This window comes from Neophocaena asiaeorientalis, unplaced genomic scaffold (genome assembly GCF_003031525.2).
Source record: "Neophocaena asiaeorientalis asiaeorientalis breed wild unplaced genomic scaffold, Neophocaena_asiaeorientalis_V1.1 scaffold376, whole genome shotgun sequence".
Lineage (NCBI taxonomy): Eukaryota > Metazoa > Chordata > Mammalia > Artiodactyla > Phocoenidae > Neophocaena > Neophocaena asiaeorientalis.
In genome coordinates, this window is record NW_020174368.1 from 1,577,449 (window position 1) to 1,602,653 (window position 25,205).

Here is a 25,205-nt window from a genome sequence, read left to right on the forward strand (position 1 = left end):
TGGGCTTAGTTGCTCACAGCATGTGGGATCTTCCATGGACCAGGGATTGAACCTGTGTCCCCTGCATTGGCAGGCGGATTCTTAACCACTGTGCCACCAGGGAAATCCCTAACAGATACCTATTAATACAGAGGTTGGTCACTATCAATCTCAAGGTCCAGAGAATCTTTACTTAGAGAGAATTTCTTACTAGATGCAGAATAGTGTAAAATTTATACTGTAAGGGGACCCTATACCATGAAGGGACATGTAGTGAACACAGCCCAGCATGGTTTAACTTGGAAAATAAGGGACATCTGTGCCAAGACAAGTCTCAGGTGACATTCTATGCCTGCTGGAAGGTTAGACTATGCCAGTAGGATGGTCTGGGAATCCCTAGGGTCCCTGAGGCCCTTTTAGGGAGCTGTGAGATCAAACTATTTTTTTCTTAAACATTAAAAAAAATTATTTTAAAAATATTTATTTTTTATTTGGTTGCACTGTATCTTAGTTGTGGCTCATGGGCTCCTTAGTTGTGGCATGCATACTCTTAGTTGTGGCATGCATGTGGGATCTAGTTCCCTGACCAGGGATTGAACCCGGGCGCCCTGCATCGGGAGCTCGGAGTCTTAACCACTGTACCACCAAGGAAGTCCTGAGATCAAACTATTTTTACAGAAGTATTAGGATATTATTTGCCCTTTTCACTCTTATTCTCTCAGGGGTGTATATTAGAGCTTTTCAGAGGCTAGTTCATGTGAGATACTGCAACAGACTGAATACTGACTCAGATATGGGGATCCAGCTGTATTCTATTAAGCCAGACATTAAATTTGCAAAAACCTCATTAACACAAACTAAAGCAAAAGCTGATGTTTTGGCAAGCTAACAGAATATGACAATCCTTTTTTTTTTTTTTTTTAAAATCCAGTCTCTTGGTACCTCTAACCTTAGGTATTCTGTCTTTAAAAGAAAATTATCAAGTACTTGTCAGGAGGAATAAAATGCACAAAATATTCTATGTAAAACATCCTAAAGATACTCAGTTAAAACAGGATTTTCAAACAAATTAAAAAACACTAAGGAAAAAAAGAACCATACACACTCACCCAAGTTTTAATATAAAAATAAACTGAACAATGTGAACTACTTTCAGGAGGTCATATGATTCAAAAAGCCCCACAGCCTTCAAAACTTTAGTGACACACAGTAATACAATATATTTCGTTAACCTGAAAAATAAAAACAGAAACAAGTTTCAGTATCATTGAAATCACAAAGAACTCTGTAATCCTTTTTTTCTTATTATACAAGTAATAGGGGTCTTTATGAAAACCATAAATATAAACAAAAAATGAAACAAACAAAAACTCAACTCACCCCTCCACGTGATAACTACTATTAACACTTTGGTATATATAATTTCAGATATTTTGCAATATACATGGACGTATAATGTATGCATAGATACAGTCTATTAAAGAAAAAAAGACCAAACTAAAAATAAAAATGTTCTTGATTGAGTTGCCTCAACTATTTTCTAATGTGCTTTTTAAACAATTACTCCAAACAAATAAAGGAAATAAAACCAGAAACCAAACCATCTGTCATGAAACGAGACTATAATATAGGAAGGGAGGGGGGAATGGTGAATGCCTTAGGTTTACCTTTCCTCTGCTTCGCTAACTGACTGCAGTGAGTCACAGTTGAAGTGACCTGACCTACAGAGTCCTGAGAAAGCTCAGGAATCTGAAGCACCTCAGAAAGGGTGTGGAGAGCTGCAAAGAGGAGGATCATTAGGAAGTCTGCCAGGTAGTTAGGTTCCCAGAATCCCACCCAGCACAGCCAGGCAACCATCCCTCCTAAATCATGACAGGACAAGAGCTTCGCCTTTGGAGAAGTCTAGACATAAGGCAAAGGGGAAAAGAGGGATGAAGTGTTGGACTAAAATCATGGAGATTAAAAGGAAGTTTCCCTTCTTAACCCCACCCAACCTGCCTTCCCTCATTTAACTCTAACATCCTAACTGCCAGGCTTCAATCTCCCAGCAGGACAACCCTTCTCTGGAGAAGCCCACCAGGGGACAAGCCCCATACAGGTCTTCTAACTAGCTTTTTGGGCCTCACTCAAATAAGAATGGCCAAATATGGATAATCAATCCTTTACGATAAGCCTATAATGAGACACCAAACAAACTAAAACAGCAAAGAAATTTAAAAGATACAGAGATCACAGGGAATAGCAGAAAACAACGAAGAACTAGAAATAATATTCTTGGATAAGAAAGAAAAGTTCATCCATGAAAAAATTAGGCTGCCATAAAAAGAAACGAAAAAGAAGCTCCTGAAAGAGCAATCAGAAAACAGTGAAGAAATTATCTCAGTTTTCTAGCTTAGTAGTCTTCTTTGGTCATATACCTCTAGTAGTAAAAAAAAATTTTGCACCTGAAACCGATTATTTGTACATTACAAACATGTACTACTCTCCTGATATGTTATAAAACATACACAAATTAGAAATGAAAAAGAATGAGATAAAAAGGTGAGAACTTCTAATATCTCCCCCCAACAGATCATCTTTGCAAGTCATTCAGGAGACTACTTTCTAAGTTTATATCTAACAGGTGTTAATACCTTAAAAAGGAGATAAAAGGGATGTCCAAAGCCAGCACACCAGCAGGAATGAGAAGTCTCTACCAATGGGAGAAAAGTACAAAAAAGCAAACACAGGAGTTTAAGGGAAACCTAAGTCATTCAAATAGCAGTTAAAACAATTTGATATGCAATGATATCAATGTATGTAGGATGGTATAAAAATCAATGAGTGTGAATCATTAAGTCCCATGGCACTGAATCAACAAACAGCAATCTGCTTAAGAAGGCATGAAAATATATATATTTTTGGAAGATTTTGATGCAACTACGAAAATAAATTTCAGTCCTTGAAAGAATGAATCTCAGCAATTCCAACATCTTCACTGTCTGATGGCTCATTTTCTGTTTTAGTCCAAATAATATCATAGTATATTAAAGAAACTCAGATTTGGAACAAAGTGGTTTTTCTTTTCATGAACATAATCTGGGGGGCTTTTTAATAGTGCAATCTGGGAGTTTTAACAATGTGAAAATTAATCACCAAGAAGTTAATAAAAATGTTATTGTGGAATAAAGTAAGTCAAATCCTAAAGCACATAAGTTCCTACTTAATTTACCTGGAGAATAGTATAGACACTGAAATTTCTGTTTAAAAGATCAAGCAGATTTTCTGGGGTGATAAAAACGTCCTATAGCTTGATTATGTTGAAAGTTACATGGGTATGCATTTGTGAAAAATGAAAACTGGTACCTTTAAAATCTATGCATTTTATGGTAGGTAATTTTATCTCAATGAAAAAAGGAGTATTGGAAAAAATAAATAAAATTAAAATTATGGCTATGATAAAAATCGAGTATATTTTGTTTCTGGATTGCTTGCAGACTGGCTGAAAACACACAGTACAACATGAAAAATCTACCAAATTTCTAGTAATTGTCTAGGTATTTACTAGAAAGTAAATGTATATATGCTAGAAGAAACAGAACACTAATATTTAAAAGCTGCAAAACACCTTAGAGATTCTCTAGTCCAATTCCTCTCATGTCACAGATTGGGAAGTTGAAGTCCACAGAGTTAGCTAGGGTCAAGTCCATGTCTCTTAAGTATGCTCTTTTAATTATGTCACACAGAAAACCAAAGTTCATCCAAAAGGCTTTGAGGATTCCCATCTTCTAAACTGTTCCCAATTATACATTCACAGTGGCCCACATATAGGGTAAAATAATCTTTAAATATGAAAAACAAAATGCATATTAAAACCTAAGATTAATGTCGATTTTGGCCCATTTAAGCTAGAGAAAAAAGTCAGATAAACTTAAGTAAATTAACTACATTAATGTTAATTAAATACTCCAGTCATGGTAGCAATTTATAATTAGCAAATAAAAACACTACTCTTGAGCTAGAAATCTTTTGTTTATTCAGTTCTTAACCCAGGGACTTGCATATAATAAGTGCTCAGCAAATGTTTACTAAATGAAAGAATGCGAGTTCTACAATTACACTTGTGTGATACAGTACTATCTAGCACAATAATGTAGATAGTGCAGTAGTACAGTACAGAGCTGGCAGTCAAGCTCCTGGCAATTTAAACTGTCATCAACCCAGTTATGGATTCAGAATGAAAAACACACATCAAGTAGAGAGAGGAAAGCTCAAAACCTCAAGTGCTTCACTCCTTAAGTTCTTAACTAGGTATAAAATTAAGCAGCAGGATAGAAGCAAGGACACAAAAAACAACACTGTCAACAAGACAGGGAGGGAGAAAACAAAGACCAGGAAAAACTGACAAAGGTACATTAAAAATCACAGCAATCTGGGGATTCTTGAGGTCAGCAAAGAGCCTTGTATACCCTCATGGGGCTACTAAGCCATTCTTCAAATATTCCCTGCTCACTTACTAAGTGCCAGATGTCATCTGGGGCTAATGAGACCTGTCTGTCAGGGTGGTTTCAGGTACTACGGCCTTCCCTCTTCCTGATAAAAGGGCCTGAGGCAGGTGGAACTAGTTCTGCATTCTTTCTGACTTCAAAGGAGGACTTTTATCTAAAATTTATCTTAAAAATATTATCAACATGTTAACATTCTCTAGAAAATGTCATCCATTTTATAATAAGCCTGAATATGAGAGCCACACTTGGGATGGCAGAGAGCAAAGACCAAGAATCTGGTCCCAGATGGTACTGCTGAGGGGCTGAACAAATACCAGCAACCTCTGGTTTCTTTTATGTGAGAAGAATATATCCGTATGTGATTAAAGCTCTCTTAGTTTGGTTGCTCACAACGAAATGCATTTCTAGGTGTTATCCAAGAAACTAAATGTGTAACAGAGGCCCTGCCCTCAAGGAGTTTGAGGCCTAAGGAAGACAGGCAAGAAACAAGTATTTATGTGACCCAAGTTAGTAGCAGAGATCTAAAGGAATAGATGTGGAAGTAACTAACTGTAACTAGGGAAGTAAAAGTCATCTTCAGAGTCTGAGATGTCTAAGTGTGTATTAAAGACTAAGTAGAAAAAACAAACAACCCAATCAAAAAACGGGCAGAAGACCTAAATAGACATTTCTCCAAAGAAGACATACAGATGGCCAAGAGGCACGTGTTATTGCTAATTATCAGAGAAATGCAAATCAAAACTACATGAGGTATCACCTCACACCAGTCAGAATGGCCATCATCAAAATGTCTACAAATAGGGCTTCCCTGGTGGTGCAGTGGTTGAGAGTCCGCCTGCTAATGCAGGGGACACGGGTTTGTGCCCTGGTCTGGGAAGTTCTCACATGCCGCAGAGCGGCTAGGCCCATGAGCCGTGGCCGCTGAGCCTGCGCGTCCGGAGCCTGCACTCCGCAGTGGGAGAGGCCACAACAGTGAGAGGCCCGCGTACCACAAAAAAAAAATAAAAAGTCTACAAATAATAAATGCTAGAGAGGGTATGGTGGGGATGTAAATTGGTGCAGCCACTACAGAGAACAGTAGGGAGGTTCCTTAAAAAACTAGAGTTGCTGGGGAATTCCCTGGTGGTCCATTGGTTAAGATTCCAGGCTTTCACTGCTGGGGGACCAGGTTCGATCCCTAGTCAGGGAACTAAGATCCTGCAGGCCACATGGTGTGGCCAAGTAAATAAATAAATTAAAATGTAAAAATCAAACAAAGTTGCCATATGATCCAGCAATCCCACTCCTGGGTATATATCCAGAAAAGATGAAAACTCTAATTGAAAAGATATGTGCACCCCAATGTCCACAGCAGCACTATTTACAATAGCCAAGACAAGGAAGCAAGCTGTGTCCATTGACAGATGAATGGATAAAGACGATGTGGTACACACACACACACACACACACACACACACACACACACACACAAAATGGAATATTACTGAGCCATAAAAAATCTCTCCCCAACAGATCACCTTTGCAAGATGATGCAGCAACATGGATGGACCTAGAGATTATCGTACTAAGTGAAGTAAGTCAGACAAAGACAAATACCATATGATATCACTTATACATGGAATATAAAAAAAGATACAAATGAACTTATTTACAAAGCAGAAACAGACTCACAGAGAAAACAAACTTATGGTTACCAAAGGGGAAAGGGGGGTGGGAGGGATAAATTAGGAGTTTGGGATTAATAGATACATGCTACTATATACAAAATAGATAATCAACAGGGACCTACTGTATAGCACAGGGAACTGTATTCAATATCTTATAATAATCTATAATGGAAAAGAATCTGAAAAGAATATATATACATATAACTGAATCACTTTGCTGTACACCTGAAACTAACACAACATTGTAAACCAACTATACTTCAAGTTAAAAAAAAGAAAAAGACTAAATAGAATTACGAAGCACCAGTCAGAATGGCCATCATCAAAATGTCTACAAATAGGGCTTCCCTGGTGGTGCAGTGGTTGAGAGTCCGCCTGCTAATGCAGGGGACACGGGTTTGTGCCCTGGTCTGGGAAGTTCTCACATGCCGCAGAGCGGCTAGGCCCATGAGCCGTGGCCGCTGAGCCTGCGCGTCCGGAGCCTGCACTCCGCAGTGGGAGAGGCCACAACAGTGAGAGGCCCGCGTACCACAAAAAAAAAATAAAAAGTCTACAAATAATAAATGCTAGAGAGGGTATGGTGGGGATGTAAATTGGTGCAGCCACTACAGAGAACAGTAGGGAGGTTCCTTAAAAAACTAGAGTTGCTGGGGAATTCCCTGGTGGTCCATTGGTTAAGATTCCAGGCTTTCACTGCTGGGGGACCAGGTTCGATCCCTAGTCAGGGAACTAAGATCCTGCAGGCCACATGGTGTGGCCAAGTAAATAAATAAATTAAAATGTAAAAATCAAACAAAGTTGCCATATGATCCAGCAATCCCACTCCTGGGTATATATCCAGAAAAGATGAAAACTCTAATTGAAAAGATATGTGCACCCCAATGTCCACAGCAGCACTATTTACAATAGCCAAGACAAGGAAGCAAGCTGTGTCCATTGACAGATGAATGGATAAAGACGATGTGGTACACACACACACACACACACACACACACACACACACACAAAATGGAATATTACTGAGCCATAAAAAATCTCTCCCCAACAGATCACCTTTGCAAGATGATGCAGCAACATGGATGGACCTAGAGATTATCGTACTAAGTGAAGTAAGTCAGACAAAGACAAATACCATATGATATCACTTATACATGGAATATAAAAAAAGATACAAATGAACTTATTTACAAAGCAGAAACAGACTCACAGAGAAAACAAACTTATGGTTACCAAAGGGGAAAGGGGGGTGGGAGGGATAAATTAGGAGTTTGGGATTAATAGATACATGCTACTATATACAAAATAGATAATCAACAGGGACCTACTGTATAGCACAGGGAACTGTATTCAATATCTTATAATAATCTATAATGGAAAAGAATCTGAAAAGAATATATATACATATAACTGAATCACTTTGCTGTACACCTGAAACTAACACAACATTGTAAACCAACTATACTTCAAGTTAAAAAAAAGAAAAAGACTAAATAGAATTACGAAGCAAGTAAAGGGAGGGGGAATTTCAAAGTACGGAGAGCAGCATACGAAGAACGCTAGTACTGGGACGGACCTTTGAAGAAAAGCTCGGTTCACCAGATTACAGATAATGATCAGAAGTCATCAAGAAAAAGGTAAACTATATTTAATATACTTGTTTAAAAAAGATGGGGCAATATATAAAATTATTTCTAAATAATTTTTGTTTAAAGTATTAACAAAACTTGGTCTTCCCTGGTGGCGCAGTGGTTGAGAGTCCGCCTGCCGATGCAGGGGACACGGGTTCGTGCCCTGGTCCGGGAAGATCCCACATGCCGCGGAGCGGCTGGGCCCGTGAGCCATGGCCGCTGAGCCTGCGCGTCCGGAGCCTGTGCTCCGCAACGGGAGAAGCCACAACAGTGAGAGGCCCGCGTACCGCAAAAAAAAAAAAAAAAGTATTAACAAAACTTAAAAATTTGGCACTTTAATGGCAAGATTCAGTCATATGGAACATTAAGTATATATTTCTTGACAATATTATTATTATGAAATTTCTGATACTTTATTCCCCTTTTAAGTTCTAAAAAACAGATTACAAAAGTAATTCCTGAGTAGTTGGTTGTTATCAAAGTTTTAAAGAAAACCATTCCCAATTTCCTCCTCATAGGTGACCAACTGGGGACATCCTTCCACACCTTTTCCTTTGCACCTGCACGTATGGACAAGCACTTATTTTAGATACACTCACGTATTCACCATTGTACATATATTTTGAAATTGTTATGTGACTTTTCATGTAATATATAGTGAAGATCTTTTATCATTATTAATTAGGAAAATTATTTTAACATTTAAAAGGTGAATACTTTGATTTTTAAAGTGTCAATTAATGAAGTCTTCCTGTTGGGCTAAAGACAAAACACTAGCTAAGGCCAAATAACCATATACTAATAAGTACACAATCCTAGTTCATGTTGTGGAGGAAAACATACTAAGGGGGAAAGCTGGGGTGTGAGGAAGGGAGGCTCTTAAATGGGGGCAGTGGCCCCTGAGCCACTCACTGACTCTTTGGGCAACTTAGCGGGATCCAATCCACTCCCCCTTAGTACCTGAGATGGCTTATATATCATTATCTGCCATTAACTAGTCTCATCAAAAGTATCACTGGTATTTTCTGTGAAGGGTTAGAAAAATCTCTGGTTCTTTAAATCTGAAATTACTGAAATTTGAGTTTGGGTTCAAACCTGTTTCTTGGGATTTGCCCACTGTAGCAGCTCACAGTTCTCCAGTTAAAAAAACAAATTCAGTGTATGTAATTCAAGCTTGATACATTCAATAAATATTTAAGTGTCCACTGTGTAGAAGGCGCTATAAATGAAGTTTGAGGTAACTGACTCCCAGATTAGTTACTAGGTGTGTGACCTTGGGAAAATTACTTTTCTATGTCCCAGTTACCTGATCTGAGACAAGGATGCAACTAATGAGTCTGTAGTGCTGTTGTAAGGATTAAGTGAGATGCTGCACGCAAAGTACCTGGAACACAGGAGGTACTTAATAAACGCTGGCTGTCACCCTCTGCCCTTTCCTGCAAAGAGGACTTATTGAAGCCAACATAGAAACATTTTTTTTTTTTGCAGTATGTGGGCCTCTCACTGCTGTGGCCTCTCCCGTTGCGGAGCACAGGTTCCGGACACGCAGGCTCAGTGGCCATGGCTCACAGGCCGAGCTGCTCCGCGGCACGTGGGATCCTCCCGGACCGGGGCACGAACCCGTGTCCCCTGCATCAGCAGGCGGACTCTCAACCACTGCACCACCAGGGAAGCCCAACATAGAAACATTTAAAACAATTCATATTTGTGAATTCAGGAATAAAAATATCCACAATTAAAGGATCTGTTAATTAGCTTTTGCTGCAGATTATAACCATACTTTGAGTTTTAGTCTACATAAAGGAAAACTCTTGCAACCTGAAATCTATTCAAAATTCAACCAGTCCTGATTTGAATTTGATTCTGCAATGAACTACAATAGGAGGGCAGCTCTGCTAAGCAAATAATGAAAGTAAGACGTTAAAGGACTGTTGACCACATCTAAGATAATGAGCTCTTGAGTAAATAAAAATTTTATATTACTTATTTAAAAATAATTTCAAGTGACAGAAAAGGTGCAAGAATAGTACACTCTTTACCTAGATTCTCTGATTGTTACATACTACCTTATTTGCCTTATTATCTCTCTCTAAATACAAACTTTTTTTTTCCTGAACTATTAAAGAGTAAGTTACATACATCATGCTCCTTTACCCCTAACTACTTGTATTCCTAAGCCCATGAACATCCTTTTATGAAATCAGTAGAGTTATCAACTACAGGAAATTTAACATGGATATACTTTTATCTAATCTATGGTCCACATATCAGTTTTGTCAATTGACCTAGTACTATCCTTTACAGCATTTTCCTCACTATTAAATCTACACCAGAATCACCTATTGCATTTAGTTGTCATGTCTCAGTAAATAATACCTGATAGGCATTGTTTTTTACAAAATGAGTTGCTCAAAATAGACTAGAAAATTAAACTTGTAACTACAAAAAACGCAGCTGATTTAACTTCTGTTCCAGCATTTCACACAAAAATAGTTATGTTAGAAATGCTATTTCTACAGTTCCGAAGAATTTACTGAAACAAGCATGTCTCAGTAAATAATACCTGATAGGCATTGTTTTTTACAAAATGAGTTGCTCAAAATAGACTAGAAAATTAAACTTGTAACCACAAAAAACGCAGCTGATTTAATTTCTGTCCCAGCATTCCACACAAAAATAGTTATGTTAGAAATGCTATTTCTACAGTTCCGAAGAATTTACCGAAACAACCATGTCTCAAAAGACCAAGAACAAAAAACACTGAACTAATCTCATTAATCTTATTAAATATAAAGGCAATGAAAACCATTAAATATAAAGGCAATGAAAACCAGTTCCAACCAAACTGTTGGGCCATATTTTACACATCTTGCGACACTACCTCAGAAATTAGGACAGGTCAAGAAGGACACAATGGAAAGTGATCACTGTAATTACTTACCTCTTGGGGGTTCGTGGGAACACTGCGGGGAGGGGGGTAATGGGGACTGTTTCCTTTTTATTCTACGAATTTCTGTACTGTTTGAATTTTTTGACCATGAGCACACATGTCTTAATAATAAAACAAAATAAGCGAAGAAAGGAAAAGAAAAACTAGATGGCGGGGTGGATTCTTGTTTTGCGAGGTTAACCTGAACATCAAAGTTCATCTGTTTGTACTTTTGGTTTCTTCGCCTGAAGAGATGATGGTGACCCTTCCTTTAACTTACACAGGCAGACATCAGAAAGGTTAAGTATCACCAAACTACTATTTCAGGTAGAAAGAGCTAACAGACATGCTTCTCATGGGTCAGAAAAACCTCTCACTTGAACTGGCTGGCAGTTCTAAGGTTAACGGTCTGCCCTGAAAACCAGAAACTCAAGCAGAACCTTCCCGGATCTTAGAGCATTCATTCTGCAGCGGGGAATGGCGGAGCCAATGAAAGCTGTCGCTGGAGGGAGTACGGAACCGAGGAGGGCGTTCCGGGCTGTCAGCCGGACTGGAGGGACGCCGGGCCCCGCGCGCACCCGGGAGGGTCCGGGCAACGTGTGTCCGGAGCTGTCGGGCAGGCGTGGGGAGAGAGCGGCTCCGGAGGCGGGAGCCCGATCGGTCCCTTACCGAGCGCTGGGCACGTCCACCGGTCCGAGGCCGCCGCTGCCGCCGCCGGGGCCGGCTAGCACGTCCCCGCCGTATTTCTCCTCCATCCTGGGGATCAGGAGCCGCCGCCGCTGCCCCCGCTGCGGGGTCTCCTCATGTCTCGCCGCTGCCGCGGAACACCGGGCGCAGACGCGTCACTCCCCCATGCCAGCGGCCCCGTCGGGTCCCCGTAGGCCGGGCTGCTGCCGCTGTCCCCGGCTCCGACTCACAAGCACACGCGCGTCGGGACTAGGCCGCGGACAGTTCCGGCGCCGCCGGGTTTCCCGGAGGCTCACCGCATCGGACGGGGCCAGCCACGTCATCGGGCCCAGCAGCCCTCACTCTCGGGGGAGTGCCCGGCCCTGCGCCTGCGCACAGTACAACACTCGCCGTCCCCTCCCCTTCCTAAGGCTCTTCCTACCGCTGGGCTACGGACGGAATCCTCGCCCCGTATCAGCTCCCCCCACTGACGAGGCCTGAGCACATACCTGTCCCTGCAGCGCCACCTATGGGCTGTCATGAATACAGCGGGTTCTTCTGGAGCGCAGGTAGGGGACATAGAAAATGCACAACTTGCGATTAAATAGAATAGAATTTCTTTTAAATTCTGGCTCCTAAACTGTGTTACTTAATCCTTGCACATCAGTAAACCTAGGCAGGTAGGACCAGGCTTTATTAGAGTTAGTTTTCTGTTGCTAAAAAGTTAAGAAGGTGGGTTCCTGTAACTGTGTTGGTTTGAATCCCAAATCTGCCACTTACTAATTGTGTCACTTGGCCTTTCTGTACCTCAGTTTCCTTATCTGCAAAGTAAGAATAGTAATATCTATATCATAGGGTTGTTGGGAGGATTGTATGTGTTAATATGTGAAAAGTGTCTATAACAGTGAATGATACATAGTAATAAATGTTAGCTATTATTTATAGGTAAATTTGAGGACTGGGATATGGAGATGAAAATGGAGTTTTGGACAGTGTAAATTATGATTAGTTTACAATACTCCACTTAATTCGAATGTACATAAAGACTCTTGGTAACATATAAGAGAATGAGGAGTCATAGTCTCTGCCTGCTGGGACTTCATAATCTATTGTGGAAAATACTTAGCAATTTGAGAGCAAGACGTAGTTGGCAAAGGCACAAATGCTAAGGTTTCCCAAATAAGGTGTGATGTGGGTATAACCAGAAAAGACTCACTGATAGAAGCTGACCTGGAACTTGGATAAGGTTTTGGATATGGGAGAAAAGCATTGTGGAAAGATGTATCCTATGTGTAGAGCACAGAGGAAGGCATGAACTTTAAAAGCTAAAGATACGTATTATCCTGTTCGAGGCAAAGAAGAGAGCAAAGATACAATATGCCATCAGTATGTTGGGGTTTTAAATTCAGGATGTTTGCTTATTGAATTTGTACAGAAATGTCCATATCTTTTGCCTGCATTAGGTGATAATCATTGACTTAGAGTGGAGTAGATCAGGTAAAGCCTAAGAAAGAGTGACATTCTTGCTTCACTTTCTTGAAGTGACTTTTTTGTAGCATTTTTTTTTGGTAGCAATTTCTTTGCAGAATTGCTATTTTCTAACCCAAATGGCATTGGTAACAACTAACTATTGTGTTTTTCTAGAGCTAATTCCATTCCTTTGGAGTTCAGAGAACTAGGTAAAATGACACGTATACATTGAGATTAATTTTTATCCCCAGTGGAACTTGAATTCAGTTGATATTTGATTTGGTTAGAATTAGGACATTTTTCTTTTAGGCTAATATGTTTCCTGATTTTTTGCAGTGGAAGGAAAAGTGTCTCTGTTTTCTTTCTTCCTACTCACTTCTCAACCCAGTCCAGCCTGGCTTCTACTTTCATCATTCTTCTGAAGCAGCTCTCTCGTGGATATTTTTGAGCTACATATTACCTTATCTCTCTATGGCTTTCAACATAGTTGATCTCTCCCTCCTTCTTGAAACATTCTCTTTCCTTGGTTTCCAGAACCCCACATTTGGTTGTCAGAGGAAGCTCAAGTTCTTTATGTCCAAAACTCATGATCTTTCCGCTAAACCTGATCCTCTTTTAATGTTTCTTACTTCATTGGATGACACCATTTATTCAGTTTAGCAAACCAAAACGCAGGTGTCATCCTTAACACCTCCCCTTCCTTATGGTCTATATCCAGTCCATCACCAAGTTGTGTCATTTTTTACCTTCTCAATATTTCTTGAATCAATCCAAAATTTTCCATCCTCATCTCTACCGTCTAGTTTAGATGACCATCGTGTTTTGTTTAGACAACTACAGTAACCTCCTTACTAGTCTTTCCAAGTTCACTCTTTCCCTTTTCTAAAATCTGTTTTCCACATTCTGCCACAGTAACAGTAATCTATTCCAGTTGCCCATCTTATCATGCACTGCCTGCCCCACCCCCACTCTACTCTCCAGCCTTCCAGCAGCTTTCCATTACTCTTACAACAAACTCAAATCATTAACATGGCCAACAGCATCCTGTATGGGCTTGCTCTAACCTATCTTTTCAGCTTCATCTCATATCAAGCTGCCTTCTAATCTCTGGATTCCAGTCATCCTTTCCCCCCTTCAATTACGCTGTTTCTCTTCCAATACAAGACTTTTCTCAGGCTAGTTTTCATGTGTAGAATGCATACCGCCTCAACCTCTGCTTGTTAAGATCCTACTCACTCTTTTTGTTTCAGGTTGAATTCTCTTGGAAGCAGACTCTGAGATGGAGTTTAATGTGCAAGGTATTTATCAAGGAGTGCTTTTGGGACTAACAACTGTAAAAGGGAGGGAAAGGAAACATAATTGGGCAGAAGGAGAAGTTGAGAAATGGTGCAGTCCAACAAAAGACGCAGTAAACCTCATGGAGACTTGGGGAGCTAAAATGGTCCTTGAGAAATATCTTACATTTTTTTCCCCTAATACAGTCTTTTATAGGTCCAGGATTCATCCAAGATCATGTGTTGCATTTAATTGTCATGTCTCATTAGTTTTCTTTTATCTGGAACAGTTCCTGGTCTCTCCTTTTTTCATGACCTTGACGTTTTTGAAGTGAATGGGACAATTACTTTGCAGAATGTCTGTCAGTTTGTGTTTGTCTGATGTTTTCTCATGATTGGATTTTAGGTATGCATTTTTGGCAAGAATAACACAGAAGTGATTCTATATTCCTCTCAGTGCATCACATCAGAAGGCACATGATGCTGACTGGTCTCATTAACTGGTAAAGTGAACTTCTATCATTTGATAAGAAGACATCTGCCAGATTTTTCAATGTAATGTTAATGAATAAGTATTTTGTCTGGAGATACTTTGAGACCATGTCAAGATTCTGTTTCTGATCACACTTTCACTCACTTTTATTAGTATCCATTTTTGCTCCTTGACCAAAACAATTATTACTATAAAGTTTTCCAAATGCTAATCATCCCTTCCATCATCTCTTCTACATTTATTAGTTGACCCTCTACTGTCAGGTAAAAGTTTCCTGTCCCCCCAGCTCTACCATTTATCTATCTATCTATCTATCTATCTATCTATCTATCTATCTTAGTATGAGCTCATGGGTTCCTATTTTATTAAACAGATTATAATCAACTGCTGTCACGCTTTTGATGCTAAAATTGTCCCAAATTTAGCCAGTGGGAACCATTTGGCTGGTTCCTGTGCCATTTTGACATATTCCTATCATTTTTTCAGAATTTCCATACTTTCTGGTATAAGATGTTCCAGGTTTATTATATACTTTCCCTGCCTTAGCTCTGGAATTAGCCATTTATCCAAGGAGCTCTGGTTCCTTTTGAGGAGAATGGTATTTAGAAACCAAGGTCTATAGATGCAACTAGAGATTATCATACTAAGTGAAGTAAGTCAGAAAGAGAATGACCAATGTCATATGATATCACTTATATGTGGAATCTAAAATATGATACAAATGAACTTCTCTATGAAATAGAAACAGAATCACAGACATAGGGAATAGACTGGTAGTTGCCAAGGGGGAGGGGGGAGGGAGAGGGATGGTTTGGGAGTTTAGGATTAGCAGATGCAAACTGGTATATATAGAATGGATAAACAACAAGGTCCTACTGTACAGCACAGGAAACTGTTACGGTGATAAACCATAATGGAAAAGAATATGAAAAAGAATGCATATATATATACATGTATAACAAAGTGACTTTGCTGTACAGCAGTAATTAACACAACACTGTAAATCAACTATACCTCAATAAAACAAAAACAAAAACCAAGATCTAGGTGTTGGGTATCACATTGCTGCTGGTGTACTCATTGCTTCTTTGACTTCTCAGTGGACAGAGTTTGGAATTATATATGCTCAGCTAGGTGTGTGTGTGTGTGTGTGTGTGTGTGTGTGTGTGTGTATAGGTATATCTTTCTATTTATCTTCTATCCAAAACCAAAAGTTCATACTTATACCTTCAAGTACAATCCAATCTTAGATGTTTTATCCTAGACTTTGCCCTTTCTATGTTTGTATCTCTCTTCCCTGGGGTGAAACATCTGGCTCCCAAAAATGGTTAGGTAAATTGTCCAAAATTATATAATTTGTAAGGCAAGACTCCCCACTAACTGGGCAAAGTGCACTTCAGTGTCAGCTGTTCTGCTCCTCTCTTCCTGATTGCGTGGGTGATGCCTGTTCCAATGATGTAAGAGAACCCGATGGGGAGGGCCTGTTTTGTAAGCCACCTGCAGGAATCTGGATCAGAGAATATGGTGGAAATTGTCATGAGTAGCAACTTAGTGCCTTCTTCCTTCCTTCTAATGAATACTTGTTGAGTGCTTACCATGAGCTAGGTCCAATTCTAGGTAATTGCTGGGCTTCCCAGAATCAAACTCTGAGATGAGGATTTGTGTGAAAGTAAGTGTTCCCAGGACAAACTGGTAGGAGTGTGGGAAAGTGGGACAGGAAAGACAGGTGAGCAGGGATGTGATATCAGGTTCACTCCCACTGGGGAGCTTGGATTCTGTGAAAGTCCCACCTCAGAGGGTCCTGATCTGGGGTAAGGTGTCTTAGTTCATCTGGGCTGCTACAACAAAAATACTGTAAACTCAGTGGCTTATAAACAACAGATATTTATTTCTCACAGTTCTGGAGGCTGGGAAGTCCAAGGTCAAGTGCTGGCAGATTTCGTGTCTGGTGAGAGCTTACTTCCTAGTTTTTAGACAGTGCCTTTTCACTGTGTCCTCACGTGGTAGAAGGGGTGAATAGCTCTCTGAGGTCTTTTTTCTTAAGGGTATTAATCCAAAAAAATCATGACCTAATAATCTCCCTAAGGCCCGCCTCTTAATACCAACACATTGGGGTTTAGGATTTCAACATGTGAATTTTGAGGGAGTCACAAATATTCAGACCATAGTATAAGGCTATTTTGGGAGCAGTTCTTCAACAAAGAGATAAAAGTGCTGGCTGACTATTAGGAGTGCTCCTGCCATGTGTAAAAATGCAAAAAGGGTCAAGGGGATATGGGCAGAGGACTTATTGATGATAATGTCCACTACAAGACTACATATGTTTTGATCATTTCCTACATTATACATTCTACCTTCCCAAGGTTGAAACCAAAAAACTCACATTCCCAGACTTCCTTGCAGCTGGGCATGCAGCCTGAGGCATGTGACCTGGGTTTCACTAGTCAGACATATCCAGGTGTGACATGACTTCAGCTGAGGAGCAGGAAGTTGGGGCATTGATTTTTCTACTCTGGAAAAGGATCTAGTATTTTGGAAATAGCAGCGGCAGAGCTTCTGTGGTCCGTTTCTGGGGGCCGTTGGTGATAAGTGGCACTGGCCGTGGTGTTTTGGGCAGAGTGGCCTTCATGGCGTGGTTGGACCTTGTTTTTGGCTGCCTAGCTCCAGAGCCTGGCTCTGTGGTCCTCTAAGAGATTCTCTGATGTACCCAATGCCCCTTAATAAATTCCTGCCTGAACTAGTCAGAGTGGAGGTTACTGTTTGTAATTAAATCACTGAATGGTACAGGTGATATGGCAGCAAACCTTCAGTAGTAATAAGCAGCTAAAAGATTTTGTAATTGCATATTTTTTCAGACCTAGGGGCAGTATGATGCTCATGAAAATCAATTCTTAAAATGTTGCACCGTAGTGGAGAAAGCTACCCCAAACTCATCAGATGACTTCACTTGATGCCAAACATATTCTTATCCTCTATTTGAAAGTAGAAAAAGAAAACGAGACAATGTTCAATAATTCCTTATCCATTCTGACCAGGTAGGAAGAAAAATGGAGGTGTGTATACCCTGGAATTCTCAGGGAGATACTGGGCTTCACAATACAACTGCAAAGCTATAAAGGGAGCTGAATAGTTTTAAAGGTTTGAGCTCTTAGCATTAGAGACTCTAATGTGTGTAATTTCTTTAGCAGACATTAAATGTGGGCAGTTAAAAATGAAAAGCACTAATTATCTACAGGACGGTCAGGAGGATGCAAATGAGAAGATGGAGGGAAATAATTGATAGACATTTTCAACCGGCAGATCAGAATTTTGCAGTGGATCTTGAAGTTTCATTATAATTGCACCCCAAGTTTTTCAAGAATTTATCTTGCCATTCATCCATTCATATACCCGGTAATCAAAAAGGAAATATTCACTGAAAGCCTACTATGTGCCACTACCAATTATATCCCAGAGTGGAGGAAAACACGTTGTTACCCTTTTTCTCAAACTGATTAGAAATTTAAGTGGTAGCAACACACTGTGGAAAACAAACTTAAAAAAAGAAACTTGTTGGAAGACAATTCTTTATGTGTCTCTTGTGTTTCTGCATGTCTTCTGAGCAGAAGCATTGATGGCTTTTGCTCTAGACTGTGTTTTCAAAGATGTTTGTATAGCAAACAGCCTTGGAAGATAGAAATAATACTTCCCTCTGGAACCAAGGGAAGATTTGTTTGCTGAGCAGGATAATAAAGATAATGCCTCCCTCTAGGACAAAGGTTGGGCAGGTTTGCTAGCAACTTCTTTAAAAGATTGGGGTTTCCTAAACCCTCAGCTGCATGCTTAGCACCCACCTAGGCTGCCATGCCTCACCCCCATGGGATCTGGGGGTGTAAGAGGCAAGGCAAAGTGGTGCAAACTTGAGGTTCATGCTGCCTGCATTTTTGCATACCCCCAAAGAAAAATAAAATAAAAGGACAGAGATTTCAGACAACTTTATGAGTTAAAAATTGTATATCATTGCTATTTAATTAATTTATTTATTTAAAAAGTATTTATTTGTTTAGTTGCACTGGGTCTTAGTTGTGGTAGGCAGGCTCCTTAGTTGCAGCATGTGGGCTCCTTAGTTGTGGCATGTGAGCTCTTAGTTGTGGCATGCATGTGGGATCTAGTTCCCTGACCAGGGATGGAACCCGGGCCCCCTGCATGGGGAGCATGGAGTCTTATCCACTGTGCCACCAGGGAAGTCCCTCACTGCTATTTTAATTAAAACAAAAAAATTTTTTCACCATTGAGTTTGAATATCTGTTGACATATTTCTTGACTTTTCTGCCTCATTTTCAAGTGTGTGGAAATTGTTTTTTGATCTTTCTAATTTTTCTCTTAAGGGAATTGTCTTTTGCTGATATTAAAAAATAAATTTATAAACAGGATATTAAGGAAATTCCTTTGACTCTAATTCCAGCTTTGCGTTCCTTGCCTGGATCATGTTCAGGTATAGTTTCTATACTGTTCTCTGTATTCTCTGAACCACCACTTGTTGCCGCCCACATCAGTCTTTCACCTTAACTTATTCATGATGGCTGGGTGGTTGGCCAGTGAAAACTAGACAGGGAAGAATTCAGAAAGGTCAAACTCCCGCAAGATTGGCTGGAGAAGGGTCATCTGTTGTCAGGTAGGGCTGGATTGTTGTGCTGACATATTCTGGTAGAATCACTGTGATAGATCGCCATCTTGTCACACCATCCCCCTATTCAGGGACCTTCAGTGACTCCCGTGTTCCCAGACTATGTAAAGTTTCGACCTCTCTCCTCTCTCCTTAATTTGGTTCTATCCTTCCTTTCCTATCCAGCCTCATCACTGTCTGTTCTGTACCACTGCATCTGGGCTTAAAGGCACTTCAAGATGCCAAATCCTTCAGTGGCTCCTTATTTGGAGTCAGGGTTGCACATTAGATTGGAAATGTGTTAAAGCACAGTTAGATTTGTACTTTAATACATTTTTAGAACTTCACTAATAGTGAAAGAAATGCAAATTAAAACAGAAAATATGCTGTGGTGGGCACAGATGTGTGTGTCCCAGATCCCACTTCAAGGTGGGACTTGTTGTCCAGCTGTCAGCTCACAGTCCTCAGCTCTCAAGTCCTTCTGGACGTGCCTCAGCTTCCTAGGGTGGCCTGCAACGGATGGCTGATCGAGGCGGGGTTACAGGGCCTGGCTATTTTGTCTCAATGCTCTGCAACTCTGATAGATCATATATAACCCAGAGCACATCCTGGGGTTGAGGCTCCGTGGAGCCTGGATTGAAGTTCCACTTTTCTCTCTGCCTAGTTCTGCTTCCCTCCCCCTCCCGTAGGTGTTGATTCCTCATCAGTATCTTGCATGCAAATTCCAAATCAGTGTCTGCGCCTGGAGAACCCAACCTGCATCAGATCCTTTTTAAAATGTTCAAATCATTAAACATTAAAAAAATGGACAAATCTCATTTAGAAGGAGACACACTGGAATGTTGACAATAATGTTTGGGCAGAAGGAATTTGATTTTAATTTTTTTGTTTGAACTTTTAAACATTTTCTTAATTTTTCATAATGAATTGCATTTCATTTGTTCAGTATTAATTACTTTTATAACTTGAAAAGTAGTACTCTAAAATTATATTCATAATGGTATTAATTCATAGTAAATGAAAAACTAGATACCACTCTTATCAAAGCACAAAGTGCACAGCAGGCAGGGGCTGTTGAGTTCTTTTAGTCTCAGTACCTCAGTTAACACATGAGAAGATTGAGGACACGTGAGATAGGTAACCTGCCCAGACAGGGTCATATAAAGAGTAACCGGCAGAATAAAAATAACGCTATTTGCAGCAACATGGATGGACCTAGAGATTATCATACTAAGTGAAGTAAGCCAGACAAAGACAAAAATCATGATATCGCTTATATGTGGAATTAAAAAAAAAGATACCAATGAACTTATATACAAAACAGAAATAGACCCACAGACGCAGAAAACAAAGTTATGGTTACCAAAGGGGAGAGTGGGGGAGGGATAAATTAGGAGTTTGGGATTAACATATATACACTACTATATATAAAATAGATAACCAACAGGACCTACTGTATAGCACAGGGAACTATACTCAATATTTTGTAATAACCTATAAGGGAAAAGAATCTGAAAAAGAATATATATATATATGTATGTATGTGTATGTATGTATATGTATGTATATGTATATAACTGAATCACTTTGCTGTACACCTGAAACTAACACAACATCGTAAATCAACTATATTTCAATAAAAAAATAAAATTCTAAGGCTTCTCTGGTGGCGCAGTGGTTGAGAATCTGCCTGCCAATGCAGGGGACACGGGTTCGAGCCCTGGTCTGGGAAGATCCCACGTGCCACGGAGCAACTGGGCCCGTGAGCCACAATTACTGAGCCTGCGCATCTGGAGCCTGTGCTCCACAGCAAGAGAGGCCACGATAGTGAGAGGTCCGTGCACCACGATGAAGAGTGGACCCCGCTTGCCACAACTAGAGAAAGCCCTCGCACAGAAATGAAGACCCAACACAGCCATAAATAAATAAATAAATGAATTAAAAAAAAAATTCTATACACACACACAAAAAAGTAACCAGCAGAGATGGGAAGAGAAGGATTGGCATGACTGGCCTTCATTCTAGGATCTTTTCCTATGGCCTCTTCTATTGTGAATGCCTATCATAAGAGAACAGTTAAGTTGATCTTGGTGTAGTAATTTTGGTGCATTATTACACAGTCATTTAAAAAGAGAAATATGCAGACAGTGAAGAAATATGGACTAGTATGAAATAATGACAGGTTTTTTAAAGGTAGACTATGATGATACCAATCCTGACTACAATTATCTTTAAAAAATATTTACATAGGGACTTCCCTGGTGACACAGTGGTTGAGAATCTGCTTGCCAATGCAGGGGACACAGGTTTGAGCCCTGGTCCGGGAAGATCCCACATACCGCAGAGCAACTAAGCCTGTGTGCCACAACTATTGAGCCTGCGCTCTAGAGCCCGCGAGCCACAACTACTGAGCCCATGTGCCACAACTTCTGAAACCCGCGCACCTAGAGCCCAAGCTCTGTGACAAGAGAAGCCACCGCAATGAGAAGCCTGCACACTGCAACGAAGAGTAGCCCCTGCTTGCTGCAACTAGAGAAAGCCCGCGTGCAGCAACTAAGACCCAACAACAAAAACCCAATGCAGCCAAAAATAAATAAATAAATTTATTTAAAAAATATTTACATAGATATACTTATTTCATGTGTTTATTATAATCAATGTTTATACCATAGTGTTCTACTTCTAAAAAGTATTTAAAATTATTTTTGTCCTTTCCAACTTTTTATTATAAAAATTTACATACAGACAGCAAAGTTGAAAGAATTTTACAACGAATACCCATATGCCTGGACCTAGGTTCTGCTATTAACTTACACTATGCTTGTTTTGTCACGTGTTTGTTCACCTACCCATTTGCTCTATTATATTTTTAGCTGCATTTCAAGGTCAATTGCAGACACCAACACACTTCTCCTAAATACTTCAGCATGTATATTATTAACTAAAGTTCAGTATTTGCTTACGAAATTTGTCTTTTGATGTAAAAGTTATGAACAATGAAATGCACACATATTAACTGTACATTTGCTGAGTTTTGACAAATATGTATGTATTTGTAACCCAAACCACTATCAAGATACGGCCTATTACCATCACCCCACAAAGTTCCTTCATGTCCCTTCTCAAACAGTCTGCACCACCACCTGACAGAGGAAACAACTACTTTCTTTTTTCTTCCACCATAGAGTAGATTAGTAGTTCTATTCTAGAACTTCACATAAATGGAATCCTGCAACGTGTTCTCTTTTGAGTAAGGCTTCTTCACTCAGCATGTTTTTAAGATTCATCATGGTTGCTGCATATATCAGTAGCTTATTATTTTTTCTTGTTGTGTGTTTTGGTACTTTTCAGAGTATTAATTAACAAAGTTTATTCATTCTCTTATTGATGGATATCTGAGTTGTTCCAGTATTGGGACATTATGAATAAAACTGCTTGGAACATTCTTGTACAAGTCTTTGTGTAGACAGGTGTCTTTTTTCTCGGGAGAAGAATTGCAGAGTCACAGAGTAGGTGTATGTTCCGGTTTATTAAGAACATTCCACACTTTATTCCAAAGTAGCTGTATCGTTTTACAGGCCTACCAGCAATGTATGAGTTCTGGTTGCTCCACATCCTCACCGTGTTTGGTGGTATTAATCATTCAATTTTAAGCCTTTCTCATAGGTGTATAGTGATATCTCATTTAATTTACATTTCCCTGAAGACTAATAAGAAGTTGAGCACTTTTTCATATGCTTATTGGCCATTTCTCTGTCTTCTTTTGAGAAGTGTCTATTTGAGTATTTCACCCAATTTTTAAATTAAAAAATTTTTTTTTTGGCGGTACGAGGGTGTCTCACTGTTGCGGCCTCTCCCATTGCGGAGCACAGGTTCCGGACGCACAGGCTCAGCGGCCATGGCTCACGGGCCCAGCCGCTCCGTGGCATGTGGGATCCTCCCGGACCGGGGCACGAACCCGTGTCCCCTGCATCGGCAGGCGGACTCTAAACCACTGCGCCACCAGGGAAGACCTCACCCAATTTTTGATTGGGCGATTTGTATTTTTAAACTGAGTTGTAGGATTTGTTTTATTCTGTACATACCATTCCTTTGACAACAAATGTTTTGCAGTATTTTCTTCCAGGGAAAAAGATAAGACCTAAAAAAAAAGAAAAAAACCCAATCCCAATACTAACACCTGGATGTTTATAAATTATTTTGATAGAAAAACAAAAAAATAGCTGAGCTTTAAGTGGAGAGTTATTCAGAGGATCTCAGCTCTGATACCTCGCGTGATTGCTAATCCTAAGCAGGTTTCCCCACTATGTGATAAATTCTCTCAGGGCAGAGTCAATATCTTAGCTATTTAAAAAAATTTTTTTCCATTGGTACCTGGTAAGGTAATTTAAAGCCAGAAATTTCTGAGTGAATATTTTTTCGTGGGTTGAAATCCAGTGGTGTTTTTGTTATCTGAAGAACAGGAATGGGATCTTTTGTCCTTAGTCACAGTTTCAATATAGACGATGATATCAGCTCTTGGTCATTATCAATTTGCTGTGGTTTGTTTGCTGTTGAGCGGTCTTCAATCAGGAGTGAAAGACAGGTGCCATACATTTAAAAAGAATTATTTCAGAGGAGACTTGTCCTTTCTTGAACTCCTTGAACTCCCTTTCTCTCACTTTCTATGTGTATTTTGCTTTCTCTCTACAGGGTAAGCAGTTTGAAAGCAAGGGTGTATCTCATTTGCATCTCCAGCTCCTCCCCAAACTGACATCAGGGTGCCTTGCACATAGCAGAACAATAAACACCTACTGAATGGTGAATAGATACATAAAGAAAAAAGAAAAATCAAAACCAGACTTCCCTGGTGATGCAGTGGTTAAGAATCCACCTGCCAATTCAGGGGACATGGGTTTGAGCCCTGGTCTGGGAAGATCCCACATGCCACAGAGCAACTAAGCCCACGAGCCACAACTACTGAGCCTGTGCTCTAGAGCAGCATGCCACAACTACTGAGCCCACACACCTAGAGCCAGTGCTCCACAGCAAGAGAAGCCACGGCAACGAGTAGCCCGAGCACTACAATGAAGAGTAGCCCCCGCTCAGCAACAAAGACCCAACACAGCCATAAATAAATAAATAAATAAATAAATAGAAAAATCAAAACCCAAACACACAATATATCAAGCTGACACAAAAGAAAGATTAAGGAGGGACTTGCCTATGGTTTGCACGTCACAAATTGCAATTCCTCTGCTATTTCCAAACAAATTCATTTTGCCGGGTAAAAAAAAAAAATATTAATGAGCTATAAACTTACATAGTTTCCTTATTCAGTGAGGTGTTATTCGAACACGACTGGGAGGTGAAGGCTCACTCCGAAGTGCCTTTTGGTCACAATATTCTGCAATAGAGACCAGCTTCAACCACTTGTAGTTGTTCTTTTTATTTTAAACTTTATTTTTTATTTATGGCTGTGTTGGGTCTTCTCTGCTGTGCGCAGGCTTTCTCCAGTTGTGGCGAGTGGGGGCTACTCTTCTTTGAGGTGCGCGGGCTTCTCTTTGAGGTGCGCGGGCTTCTCATTGCGGTGGCTTCTCTTGTTGCAGAGCATGGACTCTAGGCGCACAGGCTTCAGTAGCTGTGGCACGCGGGCTCAGTAGTTGTGGCGCACGGGCCTAGTTGCTCCGCGGCATGTGGGATCTTCCCTGACCAGGGCTCAAACCCGTGTCCCCTGCATTGGCAGGCAGATGCTTAACCACTGCGCCACCAGGGAAGACACTGTATTTGTTCTTATCAATAGAAAACTTGTAGTTATCATTTTTGGAATTTTTGCGCTCTCAGGCTATCGTACTTCCCAAAGTTACATTGGATTTTCTTGAAACTGTACAAGAGGCAGTGGCAAACTGTACTGCATTATCTCCTTTATTATTTATTTATTTTTTAAAAACATAGTTTTATTTATTTTGGTTGTGCTGGGTCTTAGTT

The 25,205-nt window shown here is 40.1% G+C and overlaps 1 protein-coding gene across 1 annotated transcript in view; it reads right to left on the reverse strand.

Annotated features, from left to right (window-relative positions):
• SLC30A5 (solute carrier family 30 member 5) overlaps positions 1-11,869 on the reverse strand; it is a 30,930-nt gene extending 19,061 nt beyond the window's left edge. The window contains exons 1-2 of the mRNA XM_024756193.1: positions 11,360-11,869; positions 1,089-1,211 (exon numbers count right to left, since the gene is read on the reverse strand). Of these exons, the coding sequence (XP_024611961.1) occupies positions 1,089-1,211; positions 11,360-11,445 (209 nt within the window). The 5' untranslated portion in view covers positions 11,446-11,869. The remainder of the gene's footprint in view (positions 1-1,088; positions 1,212-11,359) is intronic.
• Positions 11,870-25,205: the final 13,336 nt, after the last annotated feature.